Source organism: Polyergus mexicanus, unplaced genomic scaffold (genome assembly GCF_030449975.1).
Source record: "Polyergus mexicanus isolate NDT 795.1 unplaced genomic scaffold, iyPolMexi1.0 SCAF_4, whole genome shotgun sequence".
Classification (NCBI taxonomy): domain Eukaryota; kingdom Metazoa; phylum Arthropoda; class Insecta; order Hymenoptera; family Formicidae; genus Polyergus; species Polyergus mexicanus.
Window position 1 is genome coordinate 11,075,704 of NW_027223324.1, and position 27,051 is coordinate 11,102,754.

General features: G+C 32.6%; 7 protein-coding genes across 10 annotated transcripts; 5 read left to right on the top strand and 2 right to left on the bottom strand.

The window, feature by feature from the left end:
* Positions 1 to 13,356, bottom strand: LOC138932572 (uncharacterized). 3 transcript variants are annotated; one of them, XM_070294510.1, is made up of 6 exons: positions 12,614 to 13,356; positions 10,459 to 10,625; positions 3,416 to 3,818; positions 2,100 to 2,318; positions 1,764 to 1,796; positions 1 to 1,564 (listed from the first exon to the last, which is right to left on the bottom strand). In XM_070294510.1, the coding sequence occupies exons 3-6, from the start codon at positions 3,551 to 3,553 to the stop codon at positions 1,313 to 1,315; spliced, it is 642 nt and encodes a 213-aa protein (XP_070150611.1). In that variant the 5' UTR covers positions 3,554 to 3,818; positions 10,459 to 10,625; positions 12,614 to 13,356; the 3' UTR covers positions 1 to 1,312. The 3 variants fall into 3 exon arrangements, with proteins under 3 accessions (XP_070150611.1, XP_070150612.1, XP_070150613.1); XM_070294511.1 differs by lacking the exon at positions 12,614 to 13,356 and adding an exon at positions 12,354 to 12,389; XM_070294512.1 differs by lacking the exons at positions 10,459 to 10,625; positions 12,614 to 13,356 and adding an exon at positions 4,304 to 4,765.
* Positions 4,761 to 10,946, top strand: Nan (transient receptor potential cation channel subfamily V member nanchung). The gene is made up of 15 exons (XM_070294503.1): positions 4,761 to 4,832; positions 5,005 to 5,183; positions 5,261 to 5,348; positions 5,499 to 5,675; positions 6,173 to 6,374; positions 6,679 to 6,832; positions 7,039 to 7,293; positions 7,373 to 7,455; positions 7,648 to 8,169; positions 8,412 to 8,577; positions 8,866 to 9,127; positions 9,906 to 10,087; positions 10,381 to 10,497; positions 10,583 to 10,708; positions 10,773 to 10,946. Exons 1-15 carry the CDS (start codon positions 4,772 to 4,774, stop codon positions 10,902 to 10,904), a joined length of 2,706 nt encoding a protein of 901 aa, XP_070150604.1. The 5' UTR covers positions 4,761 to 4,771; the 3' UTR covers positions 10,905 to 10,946.
* On the top strand, positions 11,138 to 12,241 carry LOC138932571 (coiled-coil domain-containing protein 103). Its single transcript, XM_070294509.1, has 3 exons — positions 11,138 to 11,377; positions 11,583 to 11,833; positions 11,894 to 12,241. Exons 1-3 carry the CDS (start codon positions 11,171 to 11,173, stop codon positions 12,192 to 12,194), a joined length of 759 nt encoding a protein of 252 aa, XP_070150610.1. The 5' UTR covers positions 11,138 to 11,170; the 3' UTR covers positions 12,195 to 12,241.
* Positions 12,533 to 20,992, top strand: LOC138932566 (probable phospholipid-transporting ATPase IIB). Of its 2 annotated transcripts, none has more exons than XM_070294501.1 (12): positions 12,533 to 13,325; positions 15,600 to 15,744; positions 15,847 to 16,119; positions 16,232 to 16,474; positions 16,558 to 16,746; positions 16,834 to 17,420; positions 17,495 to 17,911; positions 18,010 to 18,554; positions 18,650 to 18,890; positions 19,160 to 19,326; positions 19,405 to 19,608; positions 19,692 to 20,992. In XM_070294501.1, exons 1-12 carry the CDS (start codon positions 13,153 to 13,155, stop codon positions 19,823 to 19,825), a joined length of 3,318 nt encoding a protein of 1,105 aa, XP_070150602.1. In that variant the 5' UTR covers positions 12,533 to 13,152; the 3' UTR covers positions 19,826 to 20,992. The 2 variants fall into 2 exon arrangements, with proteins under 2 accessions (XP_070150602.1, XP_070150603.1); XM_070294502.1 differs by lacking the exon at positions 12,533 to 13,325 and adding an exon at positions 14,929 to 15,163.
* On the bottom strand, positions 20,654 to 25,175 carry Phers-m (Phenylalanyl-tRNA synthetase, mitochondrial). The gene is made up of 5 exons (XM_070294514.1): positions 24,774 to 25,175; positions 22,745 to 22,867; positions 21,951 to 22,669; positions 21,518 to 21,810; positions 20,654 to 21,418 (listed from the first exon to the last, which is right to left on the bottom strand). Exons 2-5 carry the CDS (start codon positions 22,807 to 22,809, stop codon positions 21,128 to 21,130), a joined length of 1,368 nt encoding a protein of 455 aa, XP_070150615.1. The 5' UTR covers positions 22,810 to 22,867; positions 24,774 to 25,175; the 3' UTR covers positions 20,654 to 21,127.
* Positions 23,074 to 24,037, top strand: Bcn92 (LYR motif-containing protein bcn92). Its single transcript, XM_070294513.1, has 2 exons — positions 23,074 to 23,393; positions 23,730 to 24,037. The coding sequence occupies exons 1-2, from the start codon at positions 23,311 to 23,313 to the stop codon at positions 23,926 to 23,928; spliced, it is 282 nt and encodes a 93-aa protein (XP_070150614.1). The 5' UTR covers positions 23,074 to 23,310; the 3' UTR covers positions 23,929 to 24,037.
* On the top strand, positions 24,802 to 26,944 carry Syx16 (syntaxin 16). Its single transcript, XM_070294508.1, has 5 exons — positions 24,802 to 25,153; positions 25,248 to 25,466; positions 25,646 to 25,853; positions 25,960 to 26,216; positions 26,386 to 26,944. Exons 1-5 carry the CDS (start codon positions 25,073 to 25,075, stop codon positions 26,593 to 26,595), a joined length of 975 nt encoding a protein of 324 aa, XP_070150609.1. The 5' UTR covers positions 24,802 to 25,072; the 3' UTR covers positions 26,596 to 26,944.
* Positions 26,945 to 27,051: the final 107 nt, after the last annotated feature.

Consider the following 27,051-nt stretch of genomic DNA (forward strand, 5'->3'; position numbering starts at 1 on the left):
ATTATTTAAGTACAAGATTTTATAATGTGGATTATTTAATGCATAGTCCGTATCAATTTTATTATTTCCGCTACGTGATTTTAGTTAATCTGTTGGATAAATTTATTAATTGTCTCATCTATTTATGGTAAAGGGTCATCGTGTTATCAATGGAATTAAGTCATAATTCTTAGATGCAGGATTTTATTAACCGATAAGAACAGGATTTCCTACCGAAATCACTCAACGTCTAGCAATTAATTCCTTCCGCCGCCAAATTTGTGGTTTTCTATTTCGAGGTAGGTTTCCGCCGAGGTTATTCCTTCCTTACGATAAGGAAAAATAATCCGATTATAAAGCAATAATAAAAAAACATGTAATATACGTAAATTGATTTTTATTATAAGTTCAACCTAAAGCTATTTGTTTAATCAATAATTGACTACGGTATCCTGGCAACTAGATGGATACGTTTATCAATTTCAGCGGATATCAGTCGCGCATACAGTGTCACATTCGATACGCGTAAAAGATTCTCTCTCTTCTACAAATACTTGAACGAAAGTCCAAAGTAAAGTGTCCATAAGCAATGGGTAATACAGAAAGCAATGTTACGAGCGGCGTGAAGAAACAAACGGACACATCGTCCATTGTGCTTTATAAATTAGTCGATTTAAAAGGTGAGTGACGAAATTAATGTATAGTGAGTAAACGCGTTTCGATTTATTCATTTCATAAAATTAAATGTGAATTTTTTAAATTACCATATATAAATAAAAATTGATTACATATAATTAGTTTAGTTAACTTAATTTATATCAATATATGCGCTTTATATATGCTCTCTATGTCGTTATCTTTACTATTTTAATTTATATCCGCAAACAAGAATAACAATGAAACATCTGAAAATACATGCCATCGCGATTTTCTGACGCACATTTCGTTTTGTCAGCATGTTGGCTACGTTTGTCAGCCGAGCTGGCTTTTGACGTGACTTTCGCAGCTTATAACGAGGAAAGTTGTGACATGCCCGCAAACGGAGACACATAAATAGAGTCATGTCTGGGCGAGCAAATTCAGTAACATGCCAAACGTTTTCTTGCAGGATCTTTAGAAGACTCTTCGGCGTAAAATCAATACTTTTTATCGATCGTTATTATTTACGATTAATTCGGTAATTAAATAACGAGAAGTCGAATTGTTATTGTAATAAACACGCTCTAAAATCGCGATGTACAAAATCTGAACACGTGGCAATAATTTATTAAAAATTTTAAGAATAATATAATAATTATACACATATTCACAGAAGAAGATTTGATCAAATTACTTAGGTAATATTTATCATCACTTTCTCCTCGTTCGATATCGAGGGATCATCCAAGTTCTCTGTCATCTCCGAATTAACCGTATTAAAAGAGGAGTGCATGTTATACTTTCCCATTTCGGCCTCGAACAGGATGTTGTTTATTTGATGCTGTGCGACAAGTCTTGCATGCACGTCCGTTATATTTTTCAGCCGAATTGCGACGTGCTCGGCAAAAACCGTGAATTCGTCACGGCATGACGAAATCTCCTGAAACTGTAGAAAAAAAGATCATGACATCGCAGGACCGAGTGTTCTATAAACGAGTCATGCGAAGAAAGTTTTCAACATGACGCGCGTATTATATGATGGACAAAAGTCTTGAGACACCCTGTACATTATGCAACGCGTTATATACATTTTTTCAAGGATTTATAATTTCGTTATATATAATTTTAAAAAATTTAAAACATACCTGCGATTTCCAATTAGAAATAGGTGCGGAATTCTAAAAGAGATAAATATAAATTAATTCAACGCACGTATAATACGAGAAATAAAAACAATATCTTCTAACATTATTTAAAGAATAAATCGGTAATGAATGAATTATATGTAAATAATAAATAGAACTTGTGATACTTAGTATAATAATAATTTTTTGTTTTTAATTATTATTATAATTGCTAGTTTTAATTATAATTATTATTACTACTATTATCATTGTGTTAACTGATCAATTAACTAGATTAATATGGATATAATATCTAACATAATAAATCGTAGCAATCCTTGTGAAATTTCGGCGCACCTGCTTCTCCACATTCGGTGTTTCGCGATTGATTCTCATCAAACGTCCTTTATTCAGAAAGGCTAAAGCATCATAAGCGAACCATTTAGGCTTGATTATGGCGCTGCCAGGATTCAGATCACCCTTGAGCCTATGTTTCGTGTATGCTTTGTGAACCGACATGAAATGAGTCTTCAGGCTCTTCAGTTTCCTCTCCACCGTCATCACATCGCATCCGAGCTGATACAATATAAGTTCTCGCGATAAGATGAATTTTTGCAAAAATACGCCTCGATGATAAATTAATTCGAGCGCGCGTTATATAACAAAACATAAATAAGTAAATCGTGGATTATGCGCAGGCCGTTACGTAAATGCATTTCTATTCAAAAGATTGCTTTCCGCTGTCGACGCAATAAAGCCTTCCCCGCTTGTTGTACCAGCGTTGCGCAACGGCTTGCGCAAGTGTTAGGCGTACTTGCTGTATGCATCTGGACTATATGTGTAATACTCAAGATAGTATTTTTCATTCCGTCCAAAAATATTCCTGGCACAGTGTGCACACGTGTATACTACATATTGTGTCATACATAAAATAAGAGAATATGTGCTATTTTAAATAGATTATTATTATTAATACTATTATTATAAAGTAAAAAAATTTAACGCGCGATTTATTTTATCAATTTTATGATATTAATTTCGCTGTACTTCTTTTATTGATACATGGTGAGTGCAAAATCGTAATACAAGCGAGAACAAGATGATTCTTCGTGCCAAAATAAATCGAAAGAATAATTAGAATAATTTTGTTTTCGTACGAGGCTTCCTTTTGAAATAAACGATTTTGAAAATTTATTAAATAAACGTGCATTTGACTATATCTGGACTAACGGATTTTACTGTTCGTATTTATGTTTATGAACATCGGTAATATTGTGGCTTGTTTCAAAAATTCATGAATCTGTAATTAAAAGAGCACAACCTTGCAATTTCAACAGTTTTAATTTTCAAAATTTATTTCGAAAACAAAGCGTCGTACAAAAAAAAAAATTATTCCCACACATCCTTTACAGCTAAATGTATAAAAAATTAACATTTCCGAAAATGAGAGACACGCTAAAAAAAAATTAATATTTCTAAACATCCGCGCTGATCTTCGTTTAAATTGCAATTGCACCGTCAATTTTTACAATTTTACCAGAAAATGAATAGCACGGAAAAGTTAAACACAATTTTTTATTATACGTGTATGTATGTGTATATTAATTAAAAATAAAAATAATATGCAGCAGTCATTTTTGTGTTAGCTATAAATCTTGTGATTATGATCGCACCTCATCAGCGATTTCTTTCCATGCGTGGATTCTTTTGTTACGATCGGTGTAGTCGGGCGTGTTGTGGTCCCAGAGGAGCTTTCTCGCGTGATACGCATCGATCAGCTTCAATATTGTCTCTTGCCTCCACTGCGCCATGATGCAGGCCGCACAGTGTCACGTTCAATCACTGACACAACGTCGGCGGTGGCGGCAATATCCCGACCATTTGCTCTTCCCGCAGACTTGCGCCAGCAATTGCCGCGATGGTGCATGCAATATTTGTGCCATATCGTGCAAGATGGCGTTGTATGTATGTATTTTGATGTGCAGCTACGTTAGAACGAGATGAGGGTCCAGTGAGTCTTCTATTTTTAGTGCGGTAGAATCGGCAAGAATTTCATAAATCAGAGTCATGAATCTTCTAGAAAAACGAGAAAGAAACTATGTTGCATTTTTTATTTTTTGCTTTTAGTTTTTTTTTTAAATATATGTTATTAAAGAATATTCTTTGGATTAGAAAAGATATTTTCCTCGATTATTGTGTATTTAAAAAAAATTATAATGTATAAATATAGCATTATATAGTTTAGAATATTCAAATATCATTTTCTCATATTTAATATAAGACTGTTTTATTTTTAATTTAGAAGTCTAAATCAATTAACATGTAAATCACGGAGTTTTGGATTATTATAAAATGGTAGAATGTAATAATATGTTATCAAATGATTGAATAATAATTTGATTTGAACAGTAAATAAAATAAAATAAAAGAATTATAATTATCTTTCTTTCCTTATTATAATCAATATCAAATATAATTCTTTTAAAAATACTGCAGAATATATACATATATTTATATATGTATCAATGAAAAATGAACCAAATCGTTGCAATAATAATTACGCAAAGTATTGTGTAAACAGAAAAAAACAAGACTTCAGACAGACGCCGACAATTTTCGGCGCCTCGCAAATTCCCCTCGTAACATTCGCGAAATTTGCGTCGTCTGACGTCACGAGTTGACAGGTTGCGGATCTAATTAGACGGACCGCAACGTAATCGCCACGGCTACAGCTGTTTTTAATCCGCAAGTGGAGCCCGTGCACTTTTCGATCGCGAAAATAGGAATGCCGTCACGAATGTTCGAGATGCGTCTCACGCGGAATTAACGTTAATCGAAACGAATCGCGATCGCAAGCCCGTTTTATTGATCCATGAGTCACTTCATCGATCATTCCGAAGTCGTATGATTAAAGTGCTAATGCTCGATATATGGTTCCTCGGACAGGCACTCGACAATCCAAATACTTGCAGTTCTGACGCAACGTACATCCACGTACCGTCCGCGGATTTAATTTTACATCGCGCGCGATGACGTTCTGTGTTGACGTGACCGCGAATTATCGCGGACTTTCTCGATGTCTGAAGCAAGGTTGAGAATTTTCGCACGATTTTCAAGCAAGAACTCCCACGCTTGCCAATTACTTTCGCAATATTCCCGATTCATGGATGATCAAATAAATACTTAAAAAATTTTGCTTCAAAAAGTCATTCTCCTCATTATTAAAACCACTGCGATCGAATGTTTATTCTATCGGTTACAGGCGGTGGTTTGTTAGTTGATATGATGAAAAGAGCCACTCAAACAAAACAGTTCGCAGAATTAGATCATGCGGTGAGAACAAAAGTCGAGCCCTTCTTGTACAACAAAGGAGAGGGCAAATGGATACCTATAGATAAATTGGTTCTCTTACGAAATAAGGATCGTTCGCGGCACAAAATGGTACACAATTAATTTCGCTGCTCTCTCAGTTTTGCAATATTTAGTGCTTTTAACAATTTTCGTTTCACGTTGAATAGCTACCACCGTTAAAAGCTATGGAAAATCCAGCGGATTATGATATAGATAAAGATATGGGCGATGAAGAAATTGATGAAACTAAGATAGGTAACATTAAATTTAATCAAATTATTATAGCATATAAATAAATTATTGCAAAAATATATTTTTACTTGCTACTTAAATTATGATTCAGAGAAAATTGTACATTATAAAATGATCTTTTATGCAATAAATAATATATTAAATTCTTGACAGATAAAAGCAAATATAGATTAGTGTGCTGGAATTTGAGTGAGAGAGGAGCTGTCGGCGAAACTATTTTACATTTGTGTATGTTAAATGCTACTGCCCTCCACGCCGATTTGGCAAAAAGACTGCTACGTTTCTATCCGAAGCTTATAAACGATATTTATCTATGCGACGAATATTACGGTAAGTTCGAGTTCCTGTGAGCTGTTACGAAATACATATAATAAGCGTCAATTGGAGATTGAATTTTAAATGCTGTCAATTAAAACTCTTATTATATCTCTCCTTTGTGAGGAAGAATATAGATTAGACAATCCGTTGCCGACAAGTGTGCTGAATAAAATACCTATTCATAGCATATATCTTGCGTAATGAAACATTTCCAAGGTAAACCATTCATATTCCTTCAGAGACTCTCGTGGCTTTTGTTATTTTTTTAATCGAAAAATTCTTTTGAATTCAGGTCGCGTAAATTCGTCGCATAGCCACATATAACATTATTACAGTAATTAGAAATGTAAATATAAGTAATCCAAACACATATTGCTAAAAATCAAAATTAAATATAACATATTTTTTTTAAATTCATAATTAGAAAAAAAACAAGATCTCTATATCCCTCCGACAATTATCACCTTAGCTTTATAACGATTATTTTGTACAATGCGCTTTGCATTTAGGAGAAAATGTATTACATATTGCTATTGTGAACGAGGATCCATCGATGGTCAAGTTCCTTCTCGACAGCGGCGCGGATGATCCGTGCATTATCCATGAGAGATGCTTCGGTAATTTTATGTGCCCGGAAGATCAGAAAGCATCGAGATATGACAGTCAAGACCACGAGTGGGTGTGTGTTACACCAGAAACCAATTATGACGGGTGTGTGCGATAGCATTTTTTAAGAAAACGATGTTACGATTCATCTCTCGTTTAACGATGGAGCAGAAAAATTCCATTCTCATTACTAACACATCGTTAGTTTTCAGCGATTTCAAGCTTAAACGTGACCTTATTATTATACCGAGTTAAATTCCTTCAGACAGATTAATTATCAAGAAGCTCTTCCATCAGAGATTTTAATGAATCTTGTCAAGCGCGATGTCAAGAACATAATACATATACAGTTGATTCGATAAAAACCCTCACGAAGACGATCTATTTTTGTATCATTATACGCTTGTAGATACGTGTATTGGGGAGAGTATCCCTTAAGCTTTGCCGCATGCCTTGGTCAGGAAGAATGCTACAGACTTATACTCGCCAGAGGCGCGGATCCGGACAAGCAAGACACGAATGGGAATACTGTTTTGCATATGTTGGTGATATACGAAAAATTGGCGAGTATTATACTTTCAATCTTTATATTCATCTGTAAAAGATACTACTTAAATAATTGATTTAATTACTAATCCTTGCCAGAAAAAAATATCAAGGCAAGCTACTTTGCCTTTAATTAAATAGTACAAAAATGCAGTTATGAAATCATTTAAAAAATATGGTATTTATATTTTTTATATGTCTGCTCTTCAATTTAATTTCACAGACTACATTCGATATGGCCTATGAAGTGGGAGCTTCTCTAGACTTAAGAAACGTCCAACATCTGACTCCACTGACTTTGTCAGCAAAGCTGGCTAGGATAGAGATGTTCTTTCATATTCTGAATATCGAGAGAGAGATATACTGGCAGATCGGTAGCATAACTTGCGCAGCGTATCCTTTATCGCAAATAGATACGATCGACGTTAATACAGGAACGATCAATAACAATTCTGCTCTAAATTTAGTTGTTTTTGGTGTAAGCGAATAAATTACATAATAATTTTTTTCCTTTAAAATTCTCACATTCTATGCAGAACATTTTACAATAATTATAGGAAAAAGATGAACATTTAGAGTTAATGGACGGCGTCCTAATTGATCTCCTAAATGCCAAATGGAACACTTTTGTTAAATTCCGGTGTGTACACAAAATATATAATCTTTTACTTTATGTATAAAAAATATAATTTTTTATCTTTATTTTATTTTTATAAAAAAAAAAAAATAATATGCAGGAAACTATATTGTTCACAGTTTAATATAAAAGATAATTGTAAGGTATGAAAAAATTATATATTTATAAAATATAACAAAAGATTGAAATTTTTAGATTCTACCGTCAATTCATTCTCTTCTACTTCTATTTTGTACTGTCGCTGATTAGTTTCACCCTTCGTCCTGGTCCGCAAACAGACGAAAATACGAATGATACATTGACGAGCACGAATTCGTTCAATATAACGACGATGGAATCTACGATTCTCAAGTCACTGCAAAGTTCGGATCTATCGAAATTAATTACAAACAGTTTCACAATGGCTTTCACTTCAAATCTCAAATCATCCTTAAACGTAACGCAAGAATCATTGGAGAAAATTCAGCTGCAAGTGACATCGAATATTACGTCGGCCCTGAAAATTTTACTTTTAACGCTGAGCAACAATGAGGGCCTGCTGAGTTCCTTTGACGAAGCCACCATTAATATACCGTGGTATACTGATAATCCTCAAAATGAGTCGGACTATTTCACGAATACGAATAGCAAAACTGTTATAATCGATGCTAATTCAACCGTCAAGACGATCATCGAAGATATCACACTACCAGAAAAATTTAATCATCACAATAAATGGTAAAATTTAATATCACAAAGATCACAAGGCTGTTATAAAATAATATAATTAATATAGATGTTAATAACATTGTTATTAATACATGTATAATAATAAAAAAAACAATATTTTAAGCTTTAGAATAAAGTTTAAAATATTGAAAAAATCTGTAGATTCTTGGATATATGTATTTCTAATATCATAAAATATTTTTTATGGCAAGATCTTTTATCTTTCACGGTAATATTATATGTTTGAATAGGTGGAACGATCTTACGGAGGAATGCAGACTAATGCAACTGACAACAATAAGCACAAAGATTCGTCTAATTGCGGAAGTTATAATGTATGTTGCGGCAGTGCTTTATATCGTGGCTGCATTACGAGAAGCGAGATTTTTAGGTCTTAACATGTTCATTGAAAATCTCGTAAGAATCAATTAAGATGTTACTCAACATATGTTCCTCGATCTACGAATCTAAGAAAGAAGAGACAAAAGGATATAGACAAAATAAAAAAAAATAATAATAATGATAAAAATAAAATTAATATTAATCTTGAAAATTAAGAATTGTGTTTTTACTTTAATAAGAAAATTTAATTTTAAATCAAAGATTTTCTAACTGATCATAAAAAAAAATCAAATAGTATTTTCTAAATTACTGAATAATGATTAAATACTTTTAACGCATATTAATATGTGACTCGATTTTTAGATGACGGCGCCGTCGCGCGTGATGTTTCTGTTCTCGTGCTGTATCTTAATGTCGTTTCCGGTTCTAAGATTTTCCTGCGCCGATGAGGTCGAAGACATGTTAGCAGTTGTAGTGATGCTAACGACGGCGCCGTATTTTTTATTCTTCTGTCGAGGCTTCAAAACAGTCGGACCGTTTGTCGTGATGATTTACAGAATGATTACGGGCGATCTCCTCAGATTTGTCTCTATTTATCTCGTCTTCGTAATGGGATTCTCTCAAGGTAATGATCTCAGCGCGTTGCAAGAAAATTTTATACTGATTTAATATTCTTTTAATGTCACCTTTTGTATGACGGTCGCATTTCTTTACCTTCATGAATGAAGCCTAGAGTAGAATAGAAGGACCACCCTTGTTGCCAATTATCACAATTGATAATCAAAGTTAAAAAGACATAATGGCACGTGTAATGCATGAGATACGCTCGATACACCGATACGGCGTTCCATTTCCTTAAGATCTCGATGCCTGATTTTCTATTGATTCCTAACAATTATTAATTAACCGCAGAAATAACGGCACTGCGACACGCATATGATATATATGATCTAATCGATGATTTTACGATATACGCGACATTGACACATATCGCCGTCGCCGAAGGTTTCTCATACGATAGCAAAGAACGCCGTACAGAAAAAAGCGATACAGAGAAGGTTACGAGAAATGGTGCGACACGTTATGCAACCAGCAACGAAATACCGTACATACATCACATATTGTGCCATTGTGTTTCACTTTTCACCATCACAGTTAATCATAGTACAACGCAGCCACGACTTGAATAGAACACCTGTTCACTCAGAAATATCTATCGTCACAATAGAATATCTTGATAGAAATGTCACATTCGTAGCGATCGATTTATTAATCGATTATTATATTATTTTTAATGCCCAGATTTTATAGATATTCGAAATATCATCTTATATGTTTTTACACAACGTTTTGCATGTATTCGGGATTAGCAATATATCAATATTATACTTATCTTTTTATAGCGTATTATATCATATTTTTATCGTTTGACAATCCGAATACTCCGGAAGGAGTTGACGATTCAATAACAAATCCGATGCCATCGCCAATGGAAAGCGTTATGGCGATGTTTCTGATGAGCATGACAAATTTCGGCGATTACTTTGGCGCGTTTGACAGAACTGAACATGAATTCGAAGCTAAGGTATCTTCGTTACAGACTATTAAATTTTCAAAAATATATAAAATATTTATTATTAATTGCAATCATCCGCGTATTGCCATCAATTTATATCTCACTTTATATATTAATTATAATAATAATTAATATTATTGGTAATAATATGACGTTTACTGCATATTTCAACAACAATTAAATAATTCACCTAATTTTCTCATGTAATGGATGATTCACATATGCATATGCGTCAAGCAAAAGACTGTTAAATGCATTCAGTAGTTGATTGGATAGTATTACAGCAATAATTATTGTTGCAGCTGCTGTTTGTGTTATATATGGCGATCGTGGCAATCCTGCTCGTAAACATGTTGATTGCTATGATGGGCAATACTTACCAGAAGATCGCTGAAACCAGAAATGAATGGCAGAGACAAGTATGTACGTCATTCGTTTATACGATGTATCAAAGTAGGATGTCACATTAACTTCCATTCGTTGAATTTGTCTCGTACATATTAGTGGGCGCGCATAGTCTTGGTCGTGGAAAGAGGCGTAAGTCCCGCTGAAAGATTAAAAAAATTGATGGATTATTCTCAGCCCATGTCCGATGGTCGTAAAGCGTTGGTTCTTCGGTTAAATCAAACAGTAAGTATATAAAAATATATATTTTAATAATAAACTTTCTACAAGATAACGATATCGATTTTAGGAGGAAGACAAAGAGGAAATGAAAGAAATACTCGAGATGAAAAGAACCCATGATAGATTAGTAAAGAAAAGACAAAACAAAATGTCAAAGGAGAAAGTTTTATCTGAAACAGAAGCTATTATTACTAGATAAATAAAATAAATAATAAGCATTTTATTTATTCTCAACTGATGTATGTTTGCATATTTTACTTTTTTACAAATATTAATTGATTAATTTGATTTTTAGCTATGTTAGAATTACACAACTTTTTGTGAATTATAAATAAACAAAAAGATTGTTATAAAAAAATTCTTACAATACAAATAAATTTCTAATCAATAAAGTAATCGAGCTAGTACTAGCGTTTCTATGACAACAAACAGTTGTGCTATCATGTCAGATTATTTAAGACTCGGATGAGCTCGGATGAAAAATGTACTGGAAGACAAGAAAATATATATACAGCGACAATGAGTGCATTAAAGACTCCAATAGATTATAAATGTTTAGAAGAAGAACTTCATGCGGCTCTCACAGCCGATGAATTGTATAAGTTACAAAACGATGCTAAAATCCGAGCTGTTGAACAAGGAGTACCGACATATGAGCATTTCAGACAGATGGTAATTAATTTTACTTATATGTATAATAAAAAAAGATATGGTTTTCCCTAACTAATTTTTAAGAATTTATAAATATATCAGTAAATTTTGATTTTATATGATTATATAATAGTTTTTTTATACGTAACTATTATTTTTTGAAATATGTAATCAAAAATCACAAAAATATGTTTACTTTTTTACTAAAATTATAATTATATGAAAGGTGAATGGTGCTCACTTAAAACCTTTAGATCGTAATGATATGAAACCTAAAATTGGAATGCAATGGAATCCCATGATTAATATTACTGGATCTCATAACTCGATTATGTCTACTGTAGAAAAATCGAAATGCGATCAAAAAAGTAACAAAAATATTACAAAGAAATCTCCAGAAACGTACGAAGATTTTGTACAATCCTGGAGAACAATTACAGACCATTCTGAAAAATTCACTTATATATGGAATCTAAAGTAAGAATCATAGAATGTATAAAGATGAATGTTAGGTCATTAATAGAATTTTTTTTACAGGAACAATTTGCGCAATTATATTTTTCGAGTAGAGATACCTGCATCTTTTTTCAGTGATTTTATGGATGTGTGTCTACAATATTTATCGGACATAGATGATGTAACATCAGTTACAGAAATTCTCAGTATACTAAGCACATGTAATAGATTCGATCTGACGATATGTTTTATGACAAAAAATGAGCGATCTATATGCGAGCAAATTTTCCAAAAATTGCAACTAAAAGCAACATTGCAAGACAAATCGTTGAAAAGTGCAATCGAGTCATTAGCCGTAAAATATCAGATTAAAATTAATTAATATAGCATAATAATGCATCCTTTCTATAAATAATATGATCAATATAATAAGAGAAAATAATAAATAAAATAAATAATTGAAGACTATTGTTAGATAATTCACCTAAAATCAATAAAGAATTAATCATAGAATATGTTATTAAAATTAAAAGCCACGCACTTGAAACATTCTGTACCACGCATATTCTAAGGATTTCTAGAGATTATTCTCTCTCTCTCTTTCTAATCAGCGCGCCCAGAAAGTCGCAGTAGCAGACGGCGCGCATGATATAACTATACATATAACCATGACAGCACGATCAGCTGAGCGAGCAAGATGGCGAGACGCGGCGCTTTGCTGCGCTATGGGAAGAATGCGGCGATTCTCACGCGAATGCGATAACAATAAAATATACATTGATCTTCGTTCTTATCGCTTACGTGTGCAAGAACGCGTTAAATGCTTCGGAAATGTTTAACATTTATAATCTTCATTTATCATCTCCCATATTTTTCGGTCGCGCTTCACGGAACCGTCGTGACGCACATACAACCTGGTGATACATGTGTGTGTATGTGCGTGGTAAATAAGCGAGTTCTCGACGACGTCTCGTCGCCGTTGTCGTCGTCGTCGTCGTGATCGCGAACTCGTCACGCCAGCCCGAACATTGACAGTGGACAATAATATAACCTCGATATTGCGATCACCGAGATAGGATTCAGCCGAGGATCGAGAGGATGATAAGATATGTGCCGCGGACATCGTGCCGCGGCGGCGGATGGTCGCGCGAGACGACGATTAATCTGCATCATCGGTTAACCGCGTGTCTCATCCTCTCGCCGCCGCGAGACTGAAAGAAAGAGATAAAAAGAGCCGGGGTGCGGGGAGGTGACCATCGATAAGGGTAGACTGTGGGTGCCGCGGAAAAAAAAACACAAAAACGAGCAACGCGAAAGCGCGCCGCCACCTCGACACCGCCATGAGGCTGGAGGAGATGCCGTTGCGGCTGAGCTCTGACGAGCGGGACTTTGAAATGGACGACGACGAGACGGATTACTTGCTGCAGCCGTCCGAGGACAGCATCAGGCAACTGACGTCGAGGCGACGGCGCATCAAGGATTGCTCCAAGTACCTGGGAAACTGCCTCTGCGGGTGAGTTGCGGCTTGTGTACAGGATGTTTTGGAACGCGTGATATCGCACACCTGGAATATTCCATAAGAATTAGAAATAATCATGATAGATTTTAAATGCCAATTAATATCGCGTGCCTTAATACTATAAATAATAATAATAGATTTTTAGAAAATACACATACACACATGACATCCTGCACAATATATTTCATACATCCAAATATAAATCATAATAGATTTTCTTTCTTATTTTGTAGATTGGACAAATGTCCCTGAAAATTTTGTTTATTAGGTATTTTTTTAATTTTTTTCAGACTTAATTTCAGACATAATTTTCTACAATAAATAAATTTTTTTTGTATATCTCTACAAGCATTTATTATTTAATATATTTGGATGCATGAAATATACTGTGCAATGTATCACGTATTTTCTAAAAATTTATTATTTATTTATGTTATTTAAAAAATTGTATTTTTATTTATAGTATTAAGGCATGCGATATTAATCGACATTTAAAATTTGAAATAAATTTTAGTTTAATAAAATTTTGCGCGACACATGTTTCTATAATTTATCGATTATAAACAGCATATAATTTATTTCTAATTTAATTAAGTTCATAGCGTTCGTGTTGCTCGATTGAAATATGAGAAGAGGCGAAAAAACGCGCTATAATCATCTCTTGCTAACAAAATTGATTCAAAAACATATGACTAATTGGATAAAAAACATGCGTCTGTAATCAGAGTTTATAATCAAACATGATGGTAAAATACGATCGATCGAAAGCTACGCATTACGCGTGCTCGAAATATTGTATTCGGCCCTCGCGTTTGACTCCTTAACGCGGCGATATCGTTCGAGTGCGACATTTTGCTTACGTAGCTTCTGATTGATATGTTCTATTAGCATTTATATAATTATATTGTGCGTATTAAGTATGTTCACCTAACATTAGACTGGAAAGAAAAAAAGAACATTATTTTTCAATGTTATGGATGAGTCTATCGTAAATTTCAATCTTTTAACTATATATTCGCAACCTCTTAATAAGAAAATAATATAATTACCGTTTTCAATTATGTAAAATTATTTCGTTTTCGATGTCTTGTAAATTCAAGTTTTCTTACAAAAGAGAGCTTTGTCGAAAAATCCAATATTTTTTTCTTTGCCTCTTTTAGTAGCGATAGATTTATCATAACTTTTTCGGAACATTTCTAGCTAGAACAATATGTTACATTCTAATAAATCCCTTTAGTAGCAACATAAGACTTGTTGAATTCAAATTTCAAACATTAGCTACATACAATTATTTTCCTTGAAATCAATTATTTCTTGTACAAATATACATACCTGAAGAATTTTCGTAATGATGTCAGAAAAAAACTCTGATGCTCTTGCTCGTTAATATTTTTCAAATTGTGCCGTTACGCACCCCAGCAAAGGTCATAGATATATATATATGTCTATAGAAAGTTGCCGTTGACGGGATATAAAAACGAGCTATTTTTATGCGATCGCTTATTGGATGGACACTGTTTTATCGACAGTGTTCAACCAATCGCGAATGATCCAGTTTGTAATGATATTTTTGCGTTAGAAGCATCTTTTACAATCCTGTATTCCGCGACGCGTGATGTCATAATATTGTTGGTGTCTTGATAATAAATTGACGAGACTTATCGTACAATATAATAATTTCTGTGTCGTGTGTGAAGAAAGTGTGAGAAATTGCGCCAGTGCCCTCAAATGAGGAAAATAATCTAAATGGAGACGCAAAGCAACGTTATAAGGATGTCCAAGGAGGACATTCCGTTAATATCTAAGCCTCGAAATGACAGTTCTTGGTCGAGGTGACGCATATACCTTATCTCGACTAAAAATCATGACGTCGATTTTATGCTCGGCTCGTTGTTCTGCTGGATCTTCCGCGACTCGAGAATCCTCGCTCTATCATGAATTCTTCATTTACAATAACAGATTTCTTAGACAGATATATGTCACAGTCGATGCGCGCGAATGCAGCTCGGTTCGATCAATGTTTCAGACGATACATAGTTGTTTATGCTCATCAAGCTTTAATAATTAAAATCCATTGTATTGTGCCTGATTATTAATTATATCACATTGCAAATTAAAATTTTGATTCGGAATATATATTCTTTGCAAGTAGTATTTCAGATAATAATATATATGATAGGATGGATAAGAATTTCTTCAAAAAGAAATTTTATTTTGTCAATTTTAGGTATAGTTTTGTTGATTTGGGATTGTTTCTCACGATTGCAGATGTTGTACTTGGATGTGGAGGAGATGTTGTAGAGAACGGGAATTAAGAGCCAGGGTTATCCATATTGGGCAACCTATGCACGAAAAATTTCCCACCAATGTAATAAGAAATCAAAAATACAATGTTGTTACTTTTTTGCCTTTGGTATGTTTTTTCTCATTAAAAACGATAATAGATAATTTTTGTATCTTTTTAAAAATTGGATAAAACAGTGCAGTTGATAATAATCACATTTCTATTTTATAGGTTCTTTTTCAGCAATTTAAATTCTTTTTGAATTTATATTTTCTGCTTATGGCTATATCTCAATTCATACCAGACATAAGAATAGGATATTTGTATACATATTGGGGACCATTGTGCTTTGTTTTAACTGTAACAATTTTCCGCGAAGCTGTCGATGATTTTAGAAGATATAAAAGAGACAAAGAAGTTAATGCACAAAAGTATTATAGATTAGTAAAAGGTTTTGATACACCAGAATTAGTACCAAGTTCCAAATTACGAGTAGGTGACTTGGTAAGTTGCACCAAAGTATTTCTCTTTAATAGTCAGTTGTATCTTAACTTTATATTTTTTCTTACATAATATGAGTTATATATAAATAAATTGCACTTTTCTTTTCTATAAGGTAATAGTAGAGAAGGGCCAGAGAGTACCAGCTGACTTGGTATTATTACGCACAACAGAAAAATCTGGCGCATGTTTTGTACGAACTGATCAACTGGATGGAGAAACGGATTGGAAATTGAGATTAGCAGTGCCTGCAACGCAAAAACTAGAAAACAATTCTCAATTGTTTGACATTAAAGCCAGTTTATATGTTGAAAAACCTCAAAAGGATATACATAGCTTTATTGGCACTTTTTCAAGAGTAGGAATTTAATTTTCTTGTGTCTCTTATTCTAAAATCTCTTTCAATAGTTTTTTTTATATAATTATTTACTCTATTCTTAGTACGATGGATATAGCAGTGAAGAAAGCTTGGGAGTAGACAACACATTATGGGCTAATACAGCTGTGGCATCAGGCTCGGCTCTTGGTATTGTTGTTTACACCGGTCAGGAAACGCGATCTCTAATGAATCATTCAGAAATCAGATCAAAAGTTGGTTTGCTCGATCAAGAAATCAATCAGTTGACAAAGGTATTGCACGTGTAGAAATTATACATCAAAATGTTAATATACGATATACTAAAACATTAGTATATCTTTTGATTATACTTTTGGCAGGTACTATTTTGTGCAGTAATAGGACTCGCACTTGTAATGATGTGTTTGAAAGGATTTAATGGACCATGGTACCGTTATATGTTTCGTTTTGTTCTGCTATTTTCTTACATTATACCAATCAGCTTAAGAGTAAATCTGGACATGGGCAAGGCGTTTTACGCCTGGTGTATACAAAGAGATAAGGATATTGCCGGTACAGTGGTGAGAACAACCACTATTCCTGAAGAACTGGGACGCATATCGTATTTGTTGAGTGATAAGACCGGAACGTTGACACAAAATAAAATGGTGTTCAAGAAGTTGCATTTGGGCACTATTTCTTACAGTCAGGAAACGTTCGATGAAGTGACGTCGGTATTGAAAACTTATTATCCGATCGATACGGAGAATTCCCCGGTGAGACCGGTGCTGTCCTTGCATAGCGGAAAAGTGCGAAGATCCGAGAATACCCGAATCTACGATGCCGTGCACGCTCTAGCATTGTGCCATAACGTAACTCCGGTATATGACGAGATAAGCAAATCTTCGAATTTGGATTCAGTGAGCGTGCATACAGTGGAAACTGGAGATACAGGTTCTATTCAAAGGTATTGTTCTCTTGTTAGCAAATTGTGAAAGCTCTAGGATATCCTTGACCAGTAATGAAATTTTGATGTTTCAGTCAAACAGAGGCGGATCAACATTACTATCCACCTGAACAGAAACGTAATTATCAAGCTTCTAGTCCAGACGAAGTGGCTCTGGTGAAATGGACAGAAGAAATAGGATTAGCTTTGGTCAAACGAGATCTCAATTCGATGCAGTTGAAGACTTTGAATGGTCAAATATTGAATTACACCATACTGCAAATATTCCCTTTTACGTCAGAAACCAAGCGAATGGGAATAATCGTGAAAGAAGAATCCAGCTCCGAGATCGTATTTTATTTGAAGGGTGCTGATGTCGTAATGTCCGGTATTGTACAGTATAACGACTGGCTGGAAGAAGTATGTGAAAACATGGCACGCGAGGGTCTCAGAACATTGGTTGTGGCAAAAAAAAATTTGACCGAAGATCAATATTTAGATTTTGAAGCAAGGTAATATGCATATTATTGTGAATATTACATTTACATTTATGAGAGAATGAAAATATAAATGACAACTATTACAATTATCGGCATTTTATGTATTATAGATATAATGCGGCAAGAATGAGCGTCAGCGATCGTGTATCGAGAGTTATCGCGGTGGTGGAAAGTCTTGAAAGGGAAATGGAACTGTTATGCGTAACCGGCGTTGAGGATAGATTACAAGACAGAGTGAGGCCTACATTGGAACTCTTAAGAAACGCTGGAATCAAAATATGGATGTTGACCGGCGACAAACTAGAAACTGCAACATGTATAGCAAAATCATCGTGTTTAGTTTCGCGCACTCAAGGATTGCATGTTTTCAAATCTGTCGTGACGCGCACTGATGCCCACTTAGAACTGAATACATTTCGCAAGAAGCAAGATTGTGCCTTAGTTATCAGCGGTGATTCCCTGGAGGTGTGCTTGCAATATTATGAGCAGGAATTTCTCGAACTTGCTTGTAGCTCACCCGCTGTCGTTTGCTGCCGGTGCTCTCCCACTCAGAAAGCCGAAGTTGTCAGTCTTATACAAAGACACACTGGCAAGAGAACAGCAGCCGTTGGCGATGGTGGTAATGATGTCTCCATGATACAAGCTGCAGATGCTGGTACATATGTGTATTTGTATTTAAATTCTTTTAGATAATCCAATTATATATATTACATCTCCCCATGTATTATTATTGTATATATTTGCTTATAGGAATTGGTCTCGAAGGTCTTGAGGGAAGACAAGCATCGCTAGCTGCAGATTTTTCAATTTCTCAGTTTAATCATCTTGCTAATTTATTACTAGTCCATGGTAGAAGAAGTTACAAACGATCGGCTGCATTAAGTCAATTTGTCATACATCGTGGTCTGATAATTTCAACTATGCAGGCTGTATTCTCTGCAGTTTTTTATTTGTCTTCAGTTGCCTTATATCAAGGTTTTCTTATGGTAGGGTAAGTAATATTGGCAAACATGTTAAAAATTTAATTTAAAGCTTATTATATCCTCCTAATACATAATTTTCTTTTATATATGAGATGTATATTTATATATATTGTATATTTTTATATATACTGTTTTAAAAAATATATAGGGTATTCCTATTTTAATGGAAATAATAACTTTTATATGATGTCAAGTTTTCGAGATATACAGCTGTTTCCGTTAAAGTAGAACGTTCTGTATTTCAAAATCCATTAAAGTTTATAAAATTTTTTTATAGATATGCTACAATATATACAATGTTTCCCGTCTTTTCATTGGTATTAGACAAGGATGTGTCGGGAAAAATGGCGCTTACCTATCCAGAACTTTATAAAGAGCTTAGTAAAGGCCGTTCACTATCATATAAAACATTTTTTATGTGGGTTTTGATAAGTATATATCAAGGTATATAGCTTTAATTAAATCTAAATAATATATATATAGTACATACAAAAATGAAAAATATATCTTGTTTTATTTCAGGAGGAGTAATTATGTATGGTGCACTTATAATGTTCGAGGATGAATTTATTCATATAGTAGCTATCAGTTTTTCGGCGCTAGTTTTGACGGAGTTAATAATGGTTGCTTTGACCATTAGAACCTGGCATCATATAATGATACTTGCAGAAATTTTCTCTCTAGCGCTTTATTTATTGTCTTTGGTCGTTCTCAAAGATTATTTTGGTAAGTTCGCAATACTTGATAACAAAAGATAATTAAATATAAATTCACATCATTAATGACTTTTTTCTTATTATTTGACACAGATGCTGAATTTATTAAGACAACAGACTTCTTATGGAAAGTATTAGTGATAACATTAGTTTCTTGCATGCCACTGTACATTTTGAAGTTTTTGAGGAAGAAATTTTCGCCTCCTAGTTACACTAAATTATCCTAAAGTTTACGCGAAAGTTAATCAATCTATATATGAATGACAAGAGAGGATAAAACCAACTTGACATATTAATAACAAAGAAAAGACATATACAAATTTTCTTTCGTTGTAATACTCCTAATCCAATCCAATTAATATAATAATATTGCTTAAATTAATTTTTAGTAAAATAAAAAAGTACATGAATACATTTTTATATCAACCAACTATTTTTGTAACAACCGAACGATTTTTGTAACATTGGTCCTAATGAAGATGCTTATACTGCAAGATAAGATCAAAATTTTCTTGTATTATATTTCACTGACTTAAAAAAAAAAAAAAGATAGGGATTGGATTAAAGTTGTTATAAATAGAACTGAGACAACTTTATAATGTTATGTATAATTAATTCTTCCTGCAAGCTTATTTACTATGCATCTTTGCTTAGGTTTATTACATGACTTCTTTTATATCAATTTTTTCTTTATATTTCTTTTTTGTTCATCTTATTTATATTTTTGAATGCATTGTCAAATTTGCATCTTCCATTTCAATATATTTAAATATATATACACAATACAGTATTTATATATTTGATCTTTATCGCTTATTCTTAAAATACGCATTGAATGTGTTCCAATTGAGCACAATAGTATTTTTCATGTAATAAAATTTTGAAATATCTGCATGGATCAAGCAATCTTGATCTGTGTATGAGAAATGCATTTTACTTGAAAAAATTATTAGAGTTAATATAATTAAATGATAGAACTTTAGTATCAGAAACAAAACTGTGATTTTTACAAACAAGTCTAAACAGCATTTTTTGCACTAATGTTATATGAAAAACTTCTGAGATTTTATTTTCAAACGATTCATTTTTTTCTCTTCTGATTCTTAAAAATTTTATTTTGTTTCTTCCTTTCTATGAAGAACATATATCTTTTGTTGTCATTTATATTCTCAGTCATGTATGTTGCGCATAAATAATAATACTGGATTACGTAATGTGTTTTATATTCATGTATATACTGCAAGCATGTAGAACATATCTGTAATCGTTGTTATCACTAATGTGGATAAAGCATACCACATATAATATAATAGCTGTTTTTAGAAGACTATTATTTACTATGTATAATGCGTTTACGATTAATTTATTTGCAAATAAAATAATATATTCCTTAACCTGACTTGCGATATTCGTATTGCTCATATAATTCATGTTCATATTTTATTAAAATCGTTAATATCGTTTGAAGTAAATTATTCATCCTCTAAATACAAGAACTATTCTGTTAAGAAAACAATTTATTCTTAACATTATCTAACAATTACATTAAGTTTAGCAGTTACTGTTTTTTCTATTTGATCATGAATTTTGTTAACTTGCTTTCGAGTTAAAGTACGTTCCATGTGTCTGTATACTATGCTGTAACAATGGGATGTTTTTTTAGTCTTTGGATGGATGAATTCATCTTTCAGCAAAATTTGTTCAATAACATCACCACCTAATTCTCTAACTATGTCATAAAAATCTTGGGAAGAGTAACTTCCATCTTGTGGCAACCAGAAGCTTAAATCGTTTGTACAAGGAGGATATATGCTGATAGGCTATAAAAAAAAATTCAGCATATTCATACAAGTTATTTAAAGTGTATAGATATAATACACCTCACAATATTCGAGATATTCCTTAAATATTTATCTTACCTTGTATTGTATATGTGCATTCGGATTATCTACTTTAAACTGATTCAAGAAACCCGCATCGTTACTCCAAAATAATCTTATATCCGGAATATTATATAAGCACATGGCCAAACGTTCCAAACCAAGCCCAAATGCCCAACCGATCCGATTTACGGCACCGGATTTCTGGAGAATCTCTTGACGCATAATGCCACAGCCTAGTATTTCGAGCCATTTGTCATTATAGAATACTTCCAATTCCCATGATGGATGGGTGAATGGAAAATATTGGTCAACCCATCGGTATTGCACCTCTATTAACAAAAAACATTTTTCAATCTCAATTTCAAATTTCTTATTTTTATTATAATGGCAAAGAAGTATTAATTTTTAATTTGGAAATTAAGTATGTGTTCTCTTATGTGTATACTGTTCAGAAATATTAAATAAATACCTTTGCCAAATATAACTTGTGCTAAGCTTGTTAAAGTATTTTTCAATTCCTGCTCCATTATTTTTACTACTTCTAATGTATGACAACCTTGCTTCTCAGCGTTTTCTATTCCTCTATGCTCAAATAGCGTCACACTTTCAGAATCGTTCACATTGCAAAATATTTCTTCCAATGTACGCAATCTGACCGCATCAACCTGGTGAAAAACTGGATAATGCGTACTATCAATTTCATCACGTCTGTATACATCCCCAATGACGAGAAAATTATTTAATCCCATGGAAATTAATTCCGTTTGATGCGCAGTCATGTGTGCCCTCAGCAATGTGTCTTGATTTATGAAGTAACAATCAGTTTTCTTTCTACTTGGATGATCTTTTGGTACAAGAAGGGAGTCGAAATTTTGAGCAACTGTCACTGTAGGACATATATTATCATATATACTAAAGGATGGTGTTCCGCTTTTACCACGAAACTGTCCATAAAAATAATTTACAATGCGCTGACGTAAGAGTGACAGTGGATGGTATTGCTTAACGTGCAAGTTTCTTTCTAATTTAGCTATAATGCTTGGAGTGATATTTGTCCAATCATCCGTCGCATATTTTCGACCCAAGACCACAAGTTCGTTGGCGTTTTTATTAACATTCGCAACAGTAGACATTCTCCTACAGATTGCATTAACATTGTTTACAAGTGTTTTCTTGCAAAAGTAACACCTAATAAAAGAATATATTTTAAATATTAATTAAAGATGAATGAAATATGCTCAGGCATAACATCATATTACATACCACATTATTGGATTGATTAATTTATTATTTTCATAAGAAAATATGTTACATGTATTAATTCTCATTGATATCTTGAAATTGTCGCTTCAATATAAAACTATATATGTGCATACATTATGTAAACTGCAAAGGATAGATTTTCACTAATTTTCATACACTTCTGTTTCATATTCACATCATATCAACAAAAAGTTAGTTTAAAATATAACGAGAGATTCAAATCGCTATTATAAGCAAATAAAATATGCAGAGGTTATGTAAAAAAATGCCGGAGATTTGTGTGTGATATTACATAAAACACAATAAAACAGATAGAACTTTTAATTAAGGAATAATTTCACTTGATTGCATCCTGATATTTCGAATAATATTCTATTAATGATATTAGCGAGAAATTATGACTGGCTATAAACACATCGGAATTATCAAACACATTGATGCCTCGATATAACCACGTGTCACAGTTTTTACAACTACAACCGCATCAAATTTGCGTCAGATTGGCTGGTTTGCCGGACAGTTTTATTTAAATTAATATAAAGTATAGATCTTGTTTTTTATAAATAATGATTCCTAATCGAAATGCGATTTTGAACCTTTATCGAAATTTAATTCGAGAAAGCAAGAAATGGAACTCGTACAATTACAGGTAATATATTAATTACATATATTGTTACTCGATAACCTTATTTATATTAAATACTTAAGAATGTGAATCATATTTTTTTGACATTTATTAAATAATATTTTGGAGAAAAACATACGATTCAGTTCTGTTTCAAGAATATCTATGAAAATATATTATTGCAGCTATGTAAATTTAGGTTAAAAAGGGATATAGGGAGAATAATTATTTTTTCAAGTAATGGCGACATGAATCTTGTGGAACATTTATCATGCAAATTTATACAATGTAACAATATATATAAAATTTATATGATGTAAACAATATATATACAAACATAAATTATTTTCTACTTTTCAGAATGTACGCTCTGCGAAAGATACGATATGAATTCAAGGAGAACAAAATGTTAACTGACAAGGAACAGATTAAGCAGTGTTATGCAAAAGGGCAAGAGACACTGGATATGATCAAGAGACAGGTCATACTAGGCAGTCTTTATAACACTAGGCCATTAGTGATTGAAACTAAAAACAAGTTACGTGACACAGCGACTTAGAATATAAAATAATTTTAGTATTTAAAACTGTATATGGATACACTGTTATGGATACACATCTCATTAAAATTTTTAAAGAGAGAATTTTTTAAGTCACATAACTTCAAATTTTCAAGTACCGCATATATTTAATTCAATATCATCAAGCATGAATATTTTTATACAAAATTTGTTTAAAATATTACAAGACATTCATGATTAAGGAGATGTAATAATAATTAGTTATTTAATTATGAAGGAGAACTCTGTGATTATTTATTCATATCTTCATAGAATAAATTCTGTAATTATTTACGTAATGATACTTCATTTATCATCACTATGTAACATATGCTGAAATGTTTTTTTATTTACATATATATGTATAAAATTATATATTGTGAATAATTTCTTCAAATTGTTAAGAAATTAAATAATTTTGTTAATACTGTAACATATACTGCGTGGATCTATATATTCCACAAGATTGATGATTTTACAATTGACAATTGTGTATTATAAATAATTGAACAAGATCATATCTTGAAAATTATTTCTGTAAAAAAAAAAATAATCATTAGGAGAGATATTTTTCATATATACAAAATATCTTGAAAAATACTTTAAAAATAATAGCTCATACAATGCATTAAATCAAACAATAAAAATATATTGAATTTCACACTCTACGTGCATACTAAGTATTAGAAATGTCTTTCTTTAGACATATTCTGTTAAAAAATGTGTGCCTAATATAACATTTATATGTGGAAAAGTATTTCTAACATCCTATCTAGAATTTCCATATTAACTACACTCCTGAATTTTTCTTCATTCTTTCTTCCGGATAATTATATATATCTCACATTTTATTTTAATACAAAAAGTGCAGAATAATAACCGTATTTCGTTTTAACTGGTGATATAATATGAATGAAAGAATATACGTATATGAATACGAATGATTTTTCAGTACTACCAAACACTGGGAACACACGAAAAGTCAAAAGAGACAGAAAGAGTAGGCCTGCTGATCAGCTGTTTTAAGATGACAGCTGATCTGCTGATCTAGTGCGTTGCATGACGCGGCTCGCGATGTAATAGTTACGGGACTGTGTTTATATCTGCTCCTGTTACGATAGAGAAAAATAATTGTTGCTAAAGAATGGCTACGAGGAATTTGACCGAACCCTTCGTCCTGATGCGAAATAATGCTTTGCAGACCAGACATATCTACGCCGAACAAGTGCGTACTTACTTAACCTGTTTCACACCTGTGCAAAAATCGTACTGTCGGTGTTTTGTGATTTTCACATGAGTTATTCGATATACTTTTTTAGAATCTTACTGATCGAGTGGCACTGGTGGAATCGGATTCCGGTGGATCCGATAATGTCGAATTGAAAGGTGTGAGCGCGGACAGCGGTGCGCCGCCTGTCTGGGCGGATGCTTTGGAAGAGACACAATACATCTTGAACAAATTACGTATGAAAATAGATAGCCTGGTTGAGCTGCACTCCAAGCAGCTCACCAGGCCCACCTTAGACGATACGTGTCAGGTTTGTTTGAATTCCCAGGATTATCAATCATAAATAACACTGCTAGTTGAATTTAGAAGAACCTTTCTATTATCATGTCTTGTAAAAAAATTAATGTATCAACGCCAAGTGAAAAATTTTTTTTTCGTATAATAATTATATAATGCAATAGTTTATAAAGTATAACATTATACATATAGGAAGAAAGACAAATGGAACAATTGACACGAGAGATTGGACGTGCATTCTCTAATGGCTATAGACAAGTACAAACAATTAAATCAGCTGGCAGGCATGAAACTAAGCCTGCTGAACGTCGGCTAGCTGTCAGCGCAGTAATGGCCCTTTCGACTGCCTTACAAGAATTAGGTCTTCGATATAGATCAGCACAGAATCATTACTTGACACGTATGTTCTCTTTGCGTAGCTAATAAAAATGAATATTTAATAATATCTTAATAAACTGTAATATTTTTTATTTGCATTTATATTCAGTTATTATGAATACTTGCAGAAGTGAAATCAAGAGAAGAGAGGAATAGCCAGTTCTTTGCAGAAGATCAATCTTTTTTAGATAATGTAACAACCGATTCTTGGTTGACAGAATCAAATGAGGCAAATTCTGACTATTGGCAGAAAAATGAGCAAAGACAGGATTCGGTTTTATTGCAGTTGGAGGAACCTGAAGATAGAATAAAGTTAGCATTGGAAAGAGAAGAACAAATTGGAAGTATAGTTCAAAGTATAGCAGACTTAAAACACATTTTTAAGGTAAATTACATGCAAAATCATTATAAATACTTATAATAATAATGGTTTTAATATATAAGCAAATATATTTTTTCATTTAAATATATTCTTTTGACATTTATTTCATTTATTGCCAGTAATAATAAGATTTATAAAGTTTTGAATAAAATTCTGGGTTTTTATTATGCAGGATCTTGCAATAATGGTGGAGGATCAGGGTACTATTTTAGATCGGATTGACTATAACATCGAGCAAACGCAGGTGCAAGTACAAGAGGGTTATACACAATTAAAGAAAGCAGACTCGTATCAAAAGACTAATAAAAAATTGTACTGCATCGTTGTTCTCGCGGCTGCTATTATATTGCTTAGCTTTTTGTTTATCATATTTAAGACATAGAAGTATTTATAATTAAAATAGATATAAAAATATTGATACACTTCTTGGTGTTTATCATCGTGTTCCATAAAATTAAATATCTTTATAGAATCTATTGTAATGATGGAAAACTATTTTTATTAAGATAGTATATGCAGTCTTTTCTCAGATATTATACCAATAAGGAGACAATGTATTAAAGGATTATGGCATATCTTTGTTTATTTTATCTATTTCCGAATTAATCTATTAGAAAGATTTAACTATAAATATATGTGACATTAATCTTTTTGATTAATATTAATCCCCATTTATAAAAACCAATTTTAAAACAGTATCATTATATTTTAAGTGGCCACTTTTAATTTTTACAATGTATATTAAAAATAATTGTAGATAAATTTATATAATAAATAAAATAATTTATTTACCTCATACTTAGCTTTATATATTTTTATAGTAGAAAGTTATAGCTAT

What these genes read in the sequence shown, in the direction of transcription:
- Nan (XM_070294503.1), top strand. Translation starts at nt 4,772, where the DNA reads ATGACGTTCTGTGTTGACGTGACCGCGAATTATCGCGGACTTTCTCGA. An exon ending in TGGTGATATACGAAAAATTG is followed by an intron (nt 6,833 to 7,038) that starts GCGAGTATTATA and finishes TTAATTTCACAG; the next exon opens with ACTACATTCGATATGGCCTA. An exon ending in ACATGTTCATTGAAAATCTC is followed by an intron (nt 8,578 to 8,865) that starts GTAAGAATCAAT and finishes CTCGATTTTTAG; the next exon opens with ATGACGGCGCCGTCGCGCGT.
- LOC138932572 (XM_070294510.1), bottom strand. Translation starts at nt 3,553, where the DNA reads ATGGCGCAGTGGAGGCAAGAGACAATATTGAAGCTGATCGATGCGTAT. An exon ending in GGAAAGAAATCGCTGATGAG is followed by an intron (nt 2,319 to 3,415) that starts GTGCGATCATAA and finishes ATATTGTATCAG; the next exon opens with CTCGGATGCGATGTGATGAC. An exon ending in CACCGAATGTGGAGAAGCAG is followed by an intron (nt 1,797 to 2,099) that starts GTGCGCCGAAAT and finishes TATCTCTTTTAG; the next exon opens with AATTCCGCACCTATTTCTAA.
- Syx16 (XM_070294508.1), top strand. Translation starts at nt 25,073, where the DNA reads ATGGCTACGAGGAATTTGACCGAACCCTTCGTCCTGATGCGAAATAAT. An exon ending in CCTTAGACGATACGTGTCAG is followed by an intron (nt 25,467 to 25,645) that starts GTTTGTTTGAAT and finishes TTATACATATAG; the next exon opens with GAAGAAAGACAAATGGAACA. An exon ending in ACTTAAAACACATTTTTAAG is followed by an intron (nt 26,217 to 26,385) that starts GTAAATTACATG and finishes TTTATTATGCAG; the next exon opens with GATCTTGCAATAATGGTGGA.
- LOC138932571 (XM_070294509.1), top strand. Translation starts at nt 11,171, where the DNA reads ATGAGCTCGGATGAAAAATGTACTGGAAGACAAGAAAATATATATACA. An exon ending in ATGAGCATTTCAGACAGATG is followed by an intron (nt 11,378 to 11,582) that starts GTAATTAATTTT and finishes ATTATATGAAAG; the next exon opens with GTGAATGGTGCTCACTTAAA. An exon ending in ACTTATATATGGAATCTAAA is followed by an intron (nt 11,834 to 11,893) that starts GTAAGAATCATA and finishes TTTTTTTTACAG; the next exon opens with GAACAATTTGCGCAATTATA.
- Phers-m (XM_070294514.1), bottom strand. Translation starts at nt 22,809, where the DNA reads ATGAGAATTAATACATGTAACATATTTTCTTATGAAAATAATAAATTA. An exon ending in TTAATCAATCCAATAATGTG is followed by an intron (nt 22,670 to 22,744) that starts GTATGTAATATG and finishes TTCTTTTATTAG; the next exon opens with GTGTTACTTTTGCAAGAAAA. An exon ending in ATGCACATATACAATACAAG is followed by an intron (nt 21,419 to 21,517) that starts GTAAGATAAATA and finishes TTTTTTTTATAG; the next exon opens with CCTATCAGCATATATCCTCC.
- Bcn92 (XM_070294513.1), top strand. Translation starts at nt 23,311, where the DNA reads ATGATTCCTAATCGAAATGCGATTTTGAACCTTTATCGAAATTTAATT. An exon ending in TGGAACTCGTACAATTACAG is followed by an intron (nt 23,394 to 23,729) that starts GTAATATATTAA and finishes TCTACTTTTCAG; the next exon opens with AATGTACGCTCTGCGAAAGA.
- LOC138932566 (XM_070294501.1), top strand. Translation starts at nt 13,153, where the DNA reads ATGAGGCTGGAGGAGATGCCGTTGCGGCTGAGCTCTGACGAGCGGGAC. An exon ending in AATTACGAGTAGGTGACTTG is followed by an intron (nt 16,120 to 16,231) that starts GTAAGTTGCACC and finishes CTTTTCTATAAG; the next exon opens with GTAATAGTAGAGAAGGGCCA. An exon ending in GATACAAGCTGCAGATGCTG is followed by an intron (nt 18,555 to 18,649) that starts GTACATATGTGT and finishes ATTTGCTTATAG; the next exon opens with GAATTGGTCTCGAAGGTCTT.